Below are 14,995 nucleotides of genomic sequence, written 5' to 3'. Positions count from 1 at the left end.
CCCAATTCCCTTTGGCTACCATAGCATATTGATGACAAGATACATCCAACCCTGTGTAAACATATTTACAAGTAAGTCACGCTCTGTTTATTTTGATCAGGCAAGAAAACTGGAAGGGATCACAAAGAAAACCAAGGAAGTAGCAATTCCTGTAGCTGTCAGATCTGCCATCATAAGTGCTTCAGCCTACTTCACTTTGCTAGCATCCTGCATAAAACATGGAGAGGGGGAGAATGGGAGTGTAAAGAGGGGGGGGATTTGACACGATAACAAGAACTAGAGATACCAATCCGGAACAGACCAGAGGATCCAAGGACATGAGCGTGAGAATGGAATGCGAAAGCCAACCAAAGAGGCACCAAATCTCAACACTGTTGCCAAAACAAGAAATCTGAAAACTATTGGACATTGTGCAGTGGTCAAGAGGGGAAGGGAGAAAGGGAAAAGAGCAGGCTTTATGCAGAAAGATTCAGCTCCAGCTTTGCTTATGTTGTGACCTCTTGACTTTAGAAGTAGTATATCTTGTACTACAAATGTAGTCGAGAGTCTTTCTTTCCTAAATGTCCAAGCTAGGACAAGCCTGACAGTAGCACCAGTGAAGTACTATATTATTAGTAATTTCAGGAACACTGGTTTAGTAATCTCAATGCAGTAGTAGCTCTAGAAAATAGAACAGCATGCTGTAGTGCTAAATCCAAGGTGGAAAGAAACAACACTATGTATTTTCCACTGACCTGGGAAGTTCCAAGAACAATCACTGGAGGAATTAGTTGTCCATACAATGATGTATATACAATATTGATTGATTGATTTACTCAGTAACAGATTGAATAGGGAAGGGTTAGCACTCAGCCCTCCTAGTGATTGCCTTTAAAGCTGACTTAGTATCCATAAACAACAAAATGCTGTTCGTCAAACTGTTATTTATCAGCTCTACAAAATAATCACTTATTTCCCACTGTCTTCTTTTAAACTGCCAATTTCTTTTGGCCCCTTATTGGGCAGAGTATATCACTACCTAGCAGCCAACAGCCTCCAGTAAGTAAGTTTATTTATCGAACAACACAAAGAAGTTAGTTTACAATGTCTGGTGATTTTGTACCTAAAGTAAAGTTTGATGCAGGAATTATTCTATGCAGCTCACTCTGACACACTAATCCTTAACAAAATCCTCTAAAGAAAATCACTAGGTGCCTGAAAAATCTGTGTGTCCTTACCTAACCCTGAAACATTGTGTGTATTCACGTGTGTACAGAGGAATTAAGCATCTTCTCACATAGCCAACTAAGCATCCAGTTTACTGAGAGGCACCAAGAAAAGATCAAGCAATAAGACTAAGAAAGGAAGTGGAGACAAGATTTTTAAAATTTACTCTAAATATTATTTTGTAACAGAGCCATTAGCATTTCTTCTGATCCTAAAACAGACATTATTTAGGATTAGCAATGGAGCCAAAACAAAAATCAAATAGTTTTAAAAATCCATCCAACATTGAAAGAGTAATAATGGAAGCCACAAGATGATGTATGAGGCTATGTTTGATATGCAGGCCTCAAGGTCAATCTTGAAAAAATAATAACCCATAGAGCAAATGGCTGGCTATTTCCCAAATGGATGTAACAGTGGCCAGAATTGAGTGCCAAGAAAGAGGGCAATAAATTAGCTCCTAAACTAACACGATCTGTCAGAGCAGGAGATTCAATTATTCCAAGCAACAAAGCAGGAAAAAGAAAGAAATGCAGTCAATAGGAAATTGGATTATAATACAATTGATCACTCTGATAGTATCTAATTATGTCGCCGGTTCTCAGTGTGTGGTTAAAACATTAATGGGGAAAAAAACCCACATACTAACATCTAATTCTTCACGAGAAGAGCAAAATTATCAGGCTAATACTGTCACATGTGGGAGTCAGGCAGTTTTCATGCTGGGAAAATGTGATCTATGGCAAGATTCACTCCCTTAATGATAGAGTTAGGCAAAAATAGACAATGTGTAAAACCTGTCATTTGTAAATAGATATTATATATAAATGTACAATAAAACATGTAGACTGGAAATATATTTTGAATATATGTTTTGGCAAACAGAATAACAAATGCTTTTGCTAATGTTCCAATGAAGCGTTAAATTATATAGATATTTTTAAAAAATGTTTCTACATGCCACAATCTCAACCTAATCTCAAGCCAAAAGAAGAATTGGAATCAGAAGGAGGTATCTGTCAATGGCTTATGTATTTACAACTGAAAGAAATCTAAACAAAAAAGGTATGGGTTGGAATCTGTAAACTGTGAATTTGAAATTTTATTGTGTGCTAAAGAACATATTATTGCCAAGATTTATAAATATGCAAAGCATTGTATGATTCAATAGGCAAAAAACTTTGGCTATAATATGATGCTTGAGCAATGGGAAAACATGTGGACAAATTCATCTAAAATTTACACTGAACTATAATTTAAAAGAGCATTTTTACAAAATTATGCATTGTTGATTTCTAATACCTGATAAATTGTCAAAGATGTATGAAGGTTTCTCAAATGTATGTTGCAAATGTAACTGCAAAGAAGTAACTATTTATCATCTTGAATGGACTTGCAATAAAGCAAAGAAATATTGGGGTAGATTTATATTTTAATTGAGAATTATTTTTTAAAAATGGATGTAAAATTGAAAAGATGTTTTCCTTTTAGGTCTTACAGTTAAACATTAGACTTCCTTTTAAACAAGGAACTTGAAAAAAATGGATCTTTGTCCTTGTATAGGTTGACTGCAGTGAGAATTCCTAATGTGCAAAGATGGAAAGATTCATCAATCCCCTTGATGGAAGAATCAATGGACAAAGTGATGGAGTTAGAAAAGATGGCAAAATTAACTGTTTTAATCAGAGAAAAGAATATATCTAGCTTTGTTTCTATCTGAAAAAAGCTTCTAGACTTCATGCTTGAGGCTGAAAAAATATCTTGACTTTAGGACTTGCTGATTAGTTTGTTGTTGTAGAAATGACTAGTATTTACTAGAAAAGGTTAATTTTACTTTGTACAGTATTCTATTGTTCTGAAAAATGTTGGAAGCCGATGCTTTTTTTCCCCTTTTCCCTTTTACCCTACACTTCTCCTTTCCCTTTCCCATTTCCCTATCTTTGTTTTCATTTGTATTTCACATTATGATCTTAATTTTAAAAAATTGGAGTGATACCAAAGAAAGACGTACAAGTTCAATTTAAGCTCATTCCAAAGAGATGTAATACTTGCTAAACTGACAAATTATTTTTGGTTTATTTTCATATTTAAATATTGCTGGCCAGTAAATAGAACACTTGATAACAAATAATTAGATCAAAAAAGTTTAGTTCTGATAGAGTTGTGAAAAAAATCCGTGTTATTACAGCCATCTGTTTAAATCCAAAGGCTGATGCCATCAAAGAAATCAGAGCACAGAGCAGATGGAAAACAGACATAGACAGCTAGCTCAAACTTTAAGTCTATAAGTATGAAGGAGATGAAAGCAGAAACCACTTTAAATTACTGTTTGCTTTTGTTTTACAAATATTGCACTAAAGTCTGTTAATCTAAATTCTAGGATTTATTTTACTCTGAAACAAACTCTTGGGTCTTCACAGTTAGGCTACTTTAAAGGAAAATTTTAATTACTAGTACTAGCATTCCCATTAAGAGAGGCAAAACACAACAGCAATATATGCTAGAATTAGAGTTTGCACCCTCTGATCCATGATATGTCTTCTATAAGCTATACTGGTGGTTGGCAATTCATTCATGAACAAGAACGAAATGGTCAACTTCATATTACATGCTAGATTAGGGCTAAAAAGGGTTTGAATAATTCAGGAAGATATGAGTTAAGACACTGTTTTAGTCTGGTTGATACAATGTGCCATAACATTATGACATAAGGTAGTATAATTGTTAATCCATACCATGTGGTGGGAACACTGCAATTGTGTGCTGTTAGTCTTGGGTTTAAAATATTGTGAAAATATAGTCATTTAATCATACTCACCTGGTGAGAACTTGCACCTGGATTTCCGCAGGAATTCTAAAAAAAGGAAGAACACTACTGAGGCTATAGAGTTCTTAATCTTATAAAACCAAACTTTTGGAGATGCATGAACAAAGTTTGCCAGATTAAAAGTTTGCCTTAAAAGTTTGCAAAAAATGGATTAACATTCTTTAATATTTTAAATTCTGGCCAAATATGATTTGGTCATTTCCTGAAAATTCACGAATGCCCATTGGATTTATATTTCTGGATAAAATATCAAAGAACTTAATATATTATTTAAAGAAAAATGTTGGTAGATTGTTTAAGGAAAATGTTGCAATTGAATTGGCATTGTAAAACGATTGCATTCTTCAAGGACTAGAATTTCTGTCCCCAACTTCCTTGCTGTTTCTCCTTTTTGGCTATGATATAGCTAAAAACTAATTGATTTTACGATCGTTCCATAGTCATCACTTTTAGCTTGCCAACGTATTTTCTTCCTGATAGTACACATTTATGTTGAAGGAGGTGCCTTTGCACATGTTGCATCTAGGTTTATCCTTCAGTTCAGTAAAATTAAGTCTCTCTTGCTATAACATCCAAGGCAAGAAATACAGTGATCGAATTCTCCTCTGATCTGTAACTTTGTATGGTATTGGCAGGAGTCAGAAATCTTCAGCAAAGTCGTGCCAAAGAGCAGGTTTATTTTGTAAAAACAAACAAACATGAATATGATTTTTATAATTTGGAATGCAGCTATTTGACGGGAAAATGGGCTTATTTGGCAGATTCCCTGGAATTTTTTTGGTGCAAGAACATGAAACAGTCTGCATGCATTTCCAGTTAATGCCAAACTACATTTTGACTACCATCCTAGTTATATCCTAATTCACACACCTTGACCTTTCTGAAAGTTTCTCAGCCTCTACTCTGCTGTCTATTTACACTTGCCCTTCCCACATTCACCTCTTTTTACTTTTTTTAAAATTTAACTCATTCAGTTGTCCTGTTTGGATAAAAGGATACCTACAGGGAGAACTGAAGATGTGAAGGCAATCAGGCATCTTCCCTGCTTTCATGAAAAAAGAAAAGAGAGAGGGAGGGAGGGAGGGAGGGAGGGAGGGAGGGAGGGAGGGAGGACGAATGTGAAGAGAAGGTTTCAAGGGAAAAGGCCAGATGATAGACAGACTGTCAGACAGGCAGGGATCCTTAAACAGCACCTTTAGTTTCACCATGTGAGCATTGTCACTATTTATCTTGCCTTTAGCTATTATTCTGTCTCTTGAAAGTCAGTTTGTGTAGTGATTAATGGGCCGGGCTAGAAACCAGTTTAGTCCCACCTTAGGCACAAAGCCAGCTTGGTGACTTTGGGCTGGTCACTCTCTCACAGCCTTAGGAAGGGGGCAATGGCAAATCACTTCCCCAAAACCTTGTCAAAATAATTGTAGACTTGTCCAGGCAGACGCCAGGAATCAACAACGATTTGAACAAACACCCACCCAAATTTGACTCTTAAAATATGAACATGCATACTTCTGAGTTCTCAGATGACAGTTGGCGAACTGGATTTGGCAAGTATTTAAAAGTCAACAAAAAGAATTAAGTTCTCAAAGAAACTTAACCAAATGTGGTGAGAGTAAACAAGATAGTGATGCAGATTCAATCTCTCTTCCTTTTCTCCCCTCTTGCAATCATTTTTAGCAAATCTAGCTAATAGTCTTAAGGGAAAGAACATATGTACAAATGCAACAATACATTTATGTTTCTGTTTATGCAATAATATATTATTATTTATGATGAGCAATGTAAACTTTATTACCTAAGAAACAATATACTTTTAACAACTGCTGTTCTGTCATTTCTAAATTAGCCTTGTTTTAAGCCAGAAAAGACAGCCAATAGCTCAATAGAAGAATTGTATGCTCTGCCTATATAGATAGTCCTCACTTACCAACCATTCATTCAGCAGCTGTTCAAAGTTATGACAATGGTGAAAAATATTACACCCCACGACCATTTAGGACCTTCACAGCATCCCTCAGTCAAATATCATAATTTTTATTTTCCACAGTCATTGCAATTCATGAAAGGGGAAAGTACTCTTTAGGGATTTTGTCACCGAAAAGTTTCATAAGGCATATTGAAAAACTGTATTTTAATATGAATTATATTGTGAAATGTATTATATTAATCAGAATCAAAGGGAAATGCAGTTCTATGAATATTTCTTACAGTCAGTGCCTGTTTTCCTGTGCCTGAGCTCCTTTTTTTCTTCCCCTCACTCCCTCAAAGTGTAGACTGATTGGCAAGAAAGGGATTGCAAGAAAGTAAGCTCTCTCTTCTACAAATTGAAAGCAATGTGATCAGCAACCACCTACTGTACTTCCTTGAAATCCCTTCCTCTTCAATCTCTCTGCTCTGCAAGAGGAGTGGAGAGAAAATAAGCAAATGATTTCTATAGACAATCTCTCCTATACCTGACACCCCCTTCCCCACCCAAAGCAGAGATATTGGAGAAGGATTTTGATGTGTATAAGACAATAAACAGTCACTGGAGCATCCAAAAGGAAGGGGAGTTGGTAGGAGGCAAAACAAAAGCCAAAGGTATGAAACTGAGTACATAGTCTTGTGTCTTTCCAGCCAGGAAGCATAGACATGGCCATGTGATTTCTCATTTAGCAACTGCTTCACTTACAAGTGGAGTTGCCCTTCCCAATTAGGATTGTTAAGCAAAGACTATCTGTAAGTAGCCAGATCCTTTTGGCATATTCAATATACATGACATCCACTATAGTATTACTGCCAATCAATGTGAAAACAATAATGGTTCACATTAACCTGAAGTTTCAATAATTTTCTCAGGGTGCCAAAATTCCATGTCTTGTCCTACCTCAAAGTATTACCATTAGTATTAGGACAGCTGGAAAAGCTATTGGATTAAAACCAACTTTTTCCTTTAGATTACAATGTTTCTAGCTTTATTAGGGAGCAACTGAAATAGTTGTACAGCCCAAGGGGATAATTTGGAAGAAATGTTTATCTTGTCCTGTCTCCCAAGTTCAAGCTACCCATTAGATAGCAATAGAAATGAAGCTGATTCTATCTTCATGCCACTTCAGTGTTTTGTTCTTGAATCTTCCAATTTATCTTTGGGTATGTGTTATTGATCTTCCTTCATTCAAACCTTGTGAGGTAACACCAAGATACTATGGTCACCAGTATTGTGAAGGTGACTGAACAAACATTTGCCACCATTTATAACTCTCAGGCATCTATAATGCAATAGGTTCTGGTGCTGTGACACCCATGAGCTTTTGAAGACTTAAAATTATTTTTAATCAACTACTATGTTTTAAAACTGCATCTATTTTTTTTGCAAAGCTGAAGACAAATATACACAAACACATATTCATACCCTACACACACAGACATACATACACACATATCATCATCAATTTATAGCATGGAGGGAGAAAGAATGAATACTAACTAGCTGACAGATCTCTAGGAGCTTTAAATGTGTAAACATACAAGAAATCTAATGCCAAGAAAAAGATAATAAAGACAATTTGGAGAAACCTGATATTGTAGAATTAAGACGGAATGATAAACAGAAAGGCTGCTACTATAAAGGATCTCATAGAATATCAATACATCAATGTGTTCTAATCCAGGGGTGTCAAACCCGTGTCATCATGGCAGTGGAACGTGACATATCGGGACTTTTTCCCCCTTTGTAAACCAGGTGGGGGCAGGGCCAGCACATGATGCATCCGACCCATGAGTTTGACACTCCTGTTCTAATCCAACCAGCTAAGGGTTCTATCCAGACCAGAGGTGGGTTTCTGCCACTTCAGCCCGGATTGGGTGAACCAGTAGTAGCAGCGGCAAGAGGCTCCGCCCACCTGCCCGGACACTTCTGCGCATGCACAGAAACCCACCACTGATACAGACCACACTTAGGCAACTATGGCCTCTTTATGACCTATAGACTATCCCTTTGGGGTTCAAGAATTCTGGGAGTTGAAATCCACAGGTCGTAAAGGGATCACACACACACACCCCGGCCCGATCTAGACCAAAGATCTGTCCTATAACTGCTAAGTGCAGGAAGAAGGAAATATTTTTGTCATTTGGCCAGGCTCACAAACATATTGTCAGCCAAAAATGGGAATAAACCTACAGCAATCCTATAACCATATTTCCTATTTAATATCTAATTATTTTTCATGTTTTTGAATTTAATCAATGTGATTATTCCAAAGCACCCAGTCACAAGATCAAGAAGCAGAAATCTGTGTACATCTTGCTGTAAAATAATTGGAACATTAAAAATAAATCTATCTAATCAGAAGAAATTTAGGACTAACGGAAATATGCTCATAGAATATTAAGTATACAGCAGAATGTGCCTGGAGCTGGTGCAAGTGCCAAGGGCATGCCCTAATCTGACAAACTAGAGATGAAGGCATAGACATTCCTGTGCATTTAAAACACAGAAAGGGCATTTTAAACATATGACCTCTAGCTGACTTTCCACTGGTAACGGAGATCCATGACAGCATTTGCATTCCTTCAGCCAGACAGCAACATCTGCAGTAAAATTGAATTGTGCGGTGATTGATTTCTGAATAGGTATTTGAAGTGCTGAATGGAGGAGGTAGCAGGAAGAGGAGGAGGAGGAGGAGGAAAGACTATGTATCAGCCTTGTCTTTCTTGAAATGTGAAGCACATAGCTTCCTCCACCTACCCTCTTCAAATGTCAATGTTTGTTTCAGAAAGTAACACCAATTTCCTCCTCTTTCTATAAGTGATCAATCTTTTTCATTATTCTTTTCACACAGCAGCTTCCTCTTATCTGATTAAACTTTTGTTTAGAAATAGTTTCCAAACCTGATCCAATTGAAAGCAACACATCTTTGTGATTTCCACAGAGAAAGCTTAATTTTCAATGTTGGTTTTATTCAATGACTTTTCAGCATTAAGTTCACTTCAGAACATTCCTGTAACACATTGTACATGAACATTCTTACGTAGTTTTACGTGCTTCATTTCTGATGCATATAATTTTGTGTATATATTCACTCACATACAATTTGTGAACACTTTCTTTTAATATATTACATTCAATATATGTAATAGCTCTCTACACTTAGTTACAACCTACCTTGACTACTGCAACTTATTTTACCCAGACATACCCCTGAATAGTGCCCAGAAATTACAATTGTTGGAAAATGTAGGAGTCAGGCTGTTGGGCCGGTGCAAGATACAAGGATCAGTACTGAATGTATTGAAAGAACAGACTATCCAAATAGAAACCTTTGTGTTGACCTGAGTGACTTTAGGACCTCCCACTACGAATCTTCCCAATTACTTGGATCAGTAACAGGGAAATCTTTGAAGATCTCCCTACTGCACTCCCCACCCCCACCCCCGCCTCTCAAGGGGAAGGCTAGACTCCCATTTGTATAACATTTAGAAAAAGAGCAAAAATAATTTTTATCACCAAACGTAACTGTTAAATCTGTTTCTGTTATTTTCAGTAAAATGGTTCTAAAATTTTATTTAATTGCATTTATTTTATAGATCAGTTATTTACTTTGTAAATAGTACAAATATATACATAGAGTAAAAAATATGTAGCTGAATGTTTGTTGCCCTATATGGGTGAAGAATCATGTCACAGCGCCCTGTGCCTTCATCACCACTTCTTTAGACTCCTGCAATGCACTCTAGATGTGGCTGCCTTTGCAATTTCTTTCAATCGCCTCTTGTCATTTTTACCCTACTCCGTGCCAGCAAAGAACAAAACTGAACATTCATCATACTTTTAGAAAATGCATTGCCAAGAATTAAAGCACTGATGCTAAGGAAGAAGGGAGAACAGAAGAAATATCAACAGGAGATAAGACATTTTACTACTCACTTCCTGGGCTTTTTCTCTTTTGTTTCTGCAACGTGGTATCCAGGCTTACACTTATAGCGACAGACAGATCCTACGTCATGATTCCCTTGCTTGCATCGAGGCACCAACAGCTCAGCATTGGCAATTGGGTCTGGAGAGTCACACTCCAGTTTGCAGTAAGCTTCTGGAAGTGACCAGAGTCCATCTTCCAGGCAGGTGATCCACTGATTAATTCCTGATTTCAAGCAAGAGAAAAAAAATAAAAATAAAAAAACCCATTCAAATTACCGCATAACTAGTTATTTTTGAACCTTAAGCTGAATCTTACTCTGATCAAATTATCTTTACCTTCACCATTTGTTTATTTGCACAAATTTTGTGCCACTTTAGTCTGACTGGTATAAAGTCATGAAATAGTATAAGGTCTCCTGCTTGAGCAGGGGGTTGGACTAGAAGACCTCCAAGTTCCCTTTGAGCTCTACTCAGATTGACTGATTGACAGTCTCCAAGTAATACACTATAGAATAGCAACAAATAGTTATAATAGAAAATGCTAAGTTGTCTGCACTATCTTTCTCTATATTACTTTGGCAGTATGAAATTTATTTCTTTATTTATTAAATTCATTGGCAGTCCCTCTTACCACAGAATAACTCTTGCTTGCAATATTAAAAAGATAAAACTATATTGATAAAAGACTACAAAAATACAGAAATACAAAATACAGCTTTTATCTGGCAAATGCCACATTTATTTTCTGAAAGATGCAAACAGCCACACTGCATTTTTCATTCATAATCAGGAACAGAAAAGGCATCCTCAGTGCCTAGCATAATGGCACCAATGCTATACAAAGATATTTTGAATGAGAAGGGGAAATTGAAAAATAAACAGGAATTGAACAGCCAAGGGATAGAAAAATAAATCTTAAAATGTGAAGAAATGAATAAACTAACACGTGAAATTAAAGAAAAGGAAGAAACGGAATATCTTGAGATATGGGATCTGTTCTATCAATGGTTAAATAAGAGAAATAGAAGTTAGAACTTCTAAAATTACAAGAGAAAGATTAATTTCACTATTAGTGTTCATTTTTGTAATTTATTAATGTTGATTAGTATTAATTAATCTTTATTATTATGATGAGGGAAAAGCACTGTTATTACAAGATTACTACTAAAATTATTATTATTACTATGATGAGTATCACACAAAAGAATTGTAACCAGACAACACACTGTTTATATGGATATTGAATATGTTGCTCTTTCTATTTATAGAGCTGGGGTGGGCGTGGCCTGCGTGTGACACATCTGCCTGTGGGCTGCCAGTTTGAAACCCCAAGCCTAAAAAATCCCAGGTCCTTAAACCCAAAGAATCATATAATTCCCAGGCTCCAAAGCTAATTTTATATTTCTATCACAAATGAAATACGAATGTATTTCTTACTGTTGCACTTCATCTTATTTTTACTGGAATTATTTAAGTATTTACTGCAAACACATGCTCCAAATAATTCAGTGCCTTATTCAGAGCTGTCAAATTCAGAAAAGGGGAAATGGAGATTAGGGATATATTACAAGGTCTGGTGGATGGCAGCTGAACTCCCTAAAGTAGTTACCTTTTATTAATTTCTTTTTCTCAGAATTTCAAAATCGCCATTGTTTTGTGACAGGCTAAAATAGATATGCCTCTCATTGCAGTCACAATTCCTACCCCATCCTTCAGCCTTATCAAAGATATTTTGAAAGAAAGAAAATTGTGGAGAGAAAATTGTAGACCACTCCCAAATATATAATGATGTCAGTATATATTATCAATGTAAAGAATCCCTTACAACACAAAATGTCTTGAGTATATGGGCACATCCATATAGCTTTCTTGGCAACAGAGTGGAAGTGACTAGATAAAACCTCAAAAGAATATCTTGGAAGTAACAAAACCCAATATGAAGTTTTGTAAAATGTATTTTATATCGTAAGTATCCATGAGAGGAAGGGCAAGGAGAACAAATGACAAAATATGTGTAAAGTGATTATAGAAATATTATGATAGTTGCATTGTAAGTTAGGACAAAAGTATATAATTCAGCACATGCATGATGTTATATTCCTATATTGACACTGCAGACACTGCTTTTCATTTTTTAAGATGCAGTCAAGGTCAGATAGTTATTGCTAAGAGCTTCAGTGGCTGGGTGGTGCTAGCATGTTGAAGATGGCTGGGAGGATGGCTGATAATAATGTTCATGACCAGGAGTTGGAATGGAGAGTTTGGTGCAATACAAGAAATGCTAGTGATGACAGTTTGGAGATGACGGGCTGGTGAGAAGTGGATCACTGGAAATAATCTTCTGGACAGCTAAAGAATGATTGGGCAGCTGGTTGAGGATCTTAGATCTGTCCTGAATGTGGATATGCAGCTGAAGAGACCAGTGGTAGGGGTATGTTTTAGTAGCCCCTATCACTGGTTGATCAGTTATTTGCTGATTTGGCTGACCAGCTGAGTTTGGTTTTTGGCTGGAGGAGTGGGGAAGCCAAGAATACAAATGTAGATAAATTACAGAAGTCACATATTTAGCATATTATTCTAATCTTGTGCAGGCAACAGATTAGCAAAGACACAATAGGAAATTTTCTGGAACTTTGTTCCACCATCCAAGTCTATCCTGAGAAAATCCATCCTACCTTGGAGTTTCGCTGGCTTGATACATGATAGGAAACATCGCTTCATAAATGTAGTTCCTTTGGGACAGGAAAACTCTGCATAAAGAACGTGAGATTGGTCTGGAAATTGGCAGTCAATAGGGTTACATGTCACTGATCTGTCCCAGTGACCAGAGATACAAGTCAGCAAGATTTCTTTCTGGGAAAGAAAAGTGGAAGAGTCAAGAAAAATTTATATTAGCAGTTATATAGTGCTAATATAAATGTAACAATGATATTTTGATATATATAAAACATGAAAGAGATGTAAGATTCTGGGGAAGTACCACCTTCCGTATGATGTAGCTGTCAAAAATTTTTATCCCACATTTATGTACCCTTATCCCCAAAATATTTGAAAAAAAAACCAATAAAACTTTTGTTTAAAAAAAAAGAAAAATTTAAAAAATAGTCATTCCTAATTTCAATATTGGTAGAATGATTGAAAGTAGTGTTCACTTACCAGTTGTAGCTAGTCATTCCTTTTAACAAGAGGTTAGTTTAGAACTGAACCAAGTGTCTAACAGATAACCTGCTAGTTTATTTAAATCTGACCTAAAACATAGGCAAACTGAAATTTATCATTTCTACCTTTGGCCTTGAAAAATGCTATTCTTCTGTTTTCATTTTAACCACAGATCCTGAATCATAAGCAAATGATTCTTTAAAAGGGAGTTCCTTTGGCCACTAGTGATCTTTCATTTACAGCACTGGTAGCAATGCTATTCTAGATTTTGTCATCCTTTTCTCTCACCCTTTATACTATTTATTTACGTCTCCTATTGTCTGTGGCATAGGACCCGGCTACTTGCAAGACTGCCTTTCTATCAGTTTCTGCTCATCGCATCATTTCTAAGAGAGAGAAGGCATGCTTTGGGTCCCTTTTATTAAACAAGGACATCTTGTTGGACCCTTGAGTTGGGCCTTCTTAGAGGTAGCATCTGCCCTCTGGAAAGCATTTCCCTGGAGATTCAGATGGCCCAGAATCTCGTTTAAGCCTTTGTTAGGTCTCGAACCTTGACTGCTTCCCTATCATTTGGGACAGTTGGATAGATGAACTCAATTGTTGTTGGTGTGTTGCTTTTTGGGGATGGGGGAGTGGGATGGTAGTTTATCTTTGGGCATCTGGGGTTATATGTTGTGGGTTTCTGTGCTTTAAAACTTGTAAGCCACCCAAAGTTATTTGTAAATCATATCAATATAAAAATGTTTTCCCAAACTGGCTCAAAAATCAAAAAATAAAATAAAAATGAAAATAGTTTCCTGACTCCAAGCTTATAAACCAAATTGACAGAATTACAATGGATAGGGAGTGAAGGGGAAAATCTCACATCCTTTGGAGAAAAAGCAGTAACATGGCAGTCCATACTGATTAGTTCTAAAACAGAGCTAAGCAGAAATGCCATGACTTTCAGTAAATATTCTGTTCTTATGAAATCTACATTCCAGGTCCAAAAAGCAACTCTCGGCAACCTTTTACAAATAATCGTTTTTTAACAAATGTGAATACATTCCCATTTTGTATAATTGACTGTGCCGTTTGTTTTTCATAATTCATTCTAAATTTGCAAATCTGGCAGATAAATCAGCTGTATAAACCCTGAAGCCCTATCCTGCCTACGACTTAAATTAGCTACCTATCTGACCTCAGAGAGCCAATCAGAGTTTTGTTTGATATAGATAGATAGATAGATAGATAGATAGATAGATAGATAGATGATAGATAGATAGATAGATAGATAGATAGATAGATAGATAGATATAGATATAGATATAGATATAGATATAGATATAGATATAGATATAGATATAGATATAGATATAGATATAGATATAGATAGATACAACTTTGTCAAAAATGTAGGGGAGATTAGAGGCGGGACATCTCTAAGGGCAATGAAATATGAGATGATTAGAGACATACCTGTCCTTTAAAATTTGCAAATAGGTACACTTCATGCATTACTATGATGCCTGGAGGAAAAGTCCATCAATGTGGATTTCTAGAAGTATTTTTTTTTAAAAAAAAATCTGAGAGCTACATGCTGCATATGAAGCAAAGGTCGAATTTGCCTTTGAGCATCTAAAATGGTGAAAGTTGACCCTTGATGCAAATATAGAGAAAATTGTGGTCCAAATCTGTGGCAATTGAATGGGGAGAAGTAGAGAAGTTCCTCTATATTGATATTGATTTCATGTAATTATGTACCATCAACAACATTTCATGTAATTATGTACTCAACAACAACTCTTAACAACCACAAAAGTAGTTTTTCTCAATGGCAATCTATCCCTAATCTGGTATTTCAGGTCTTCTAATAGTGCACTCATTGCCCCTTCTCTCTCCTTTTATCTTTCCCAACTTTAAAGGCTTCT

General features: G+C 36.1%; 1 protein-coding gene across 1 annotated transcript in view; it reads right to left on the bottom strand.

Moving 5' to 3' along the window:
• PAPPA2 (pappalysin 2) overlaps window positions 1-14,995 on the bottom strand; it is a gene marked incomplete at its 5' end in the record, with an annotated part of 152,127 nt that overhangs the window by 29,644 nt on the left and 107,488 nt on the right. The window contains 2 exons of the mRNA XM_081948792.1: window positions 9,936-10,149; window positions 12,602-12,779. Of these exons, the coding sequence (XP_081804918.1) occupies window positions 9,936-10,149; window positions 12,602-12,779 (392 nt within the window). The remainder of the gene's footprint in view (window positions 1-9,935; window positions 10,150-12,601; window positions 12,780-14,995) is intronic.

Source organism: Natrix helvetica, assembly GCF_964273705.1.
Source record: "Natrix helvetica genome assembly, chromosome: 3".
NCBI lineage: Eukaryota > Metazoa > Chordata > Lepidosauria > Squamata > Natricidae > Natrix > Natrix helvetica.
Note: the sequence above shows the minus strand (reverse complement) of the source record. Positions and strands in the feature narration are given on the sequence as shown.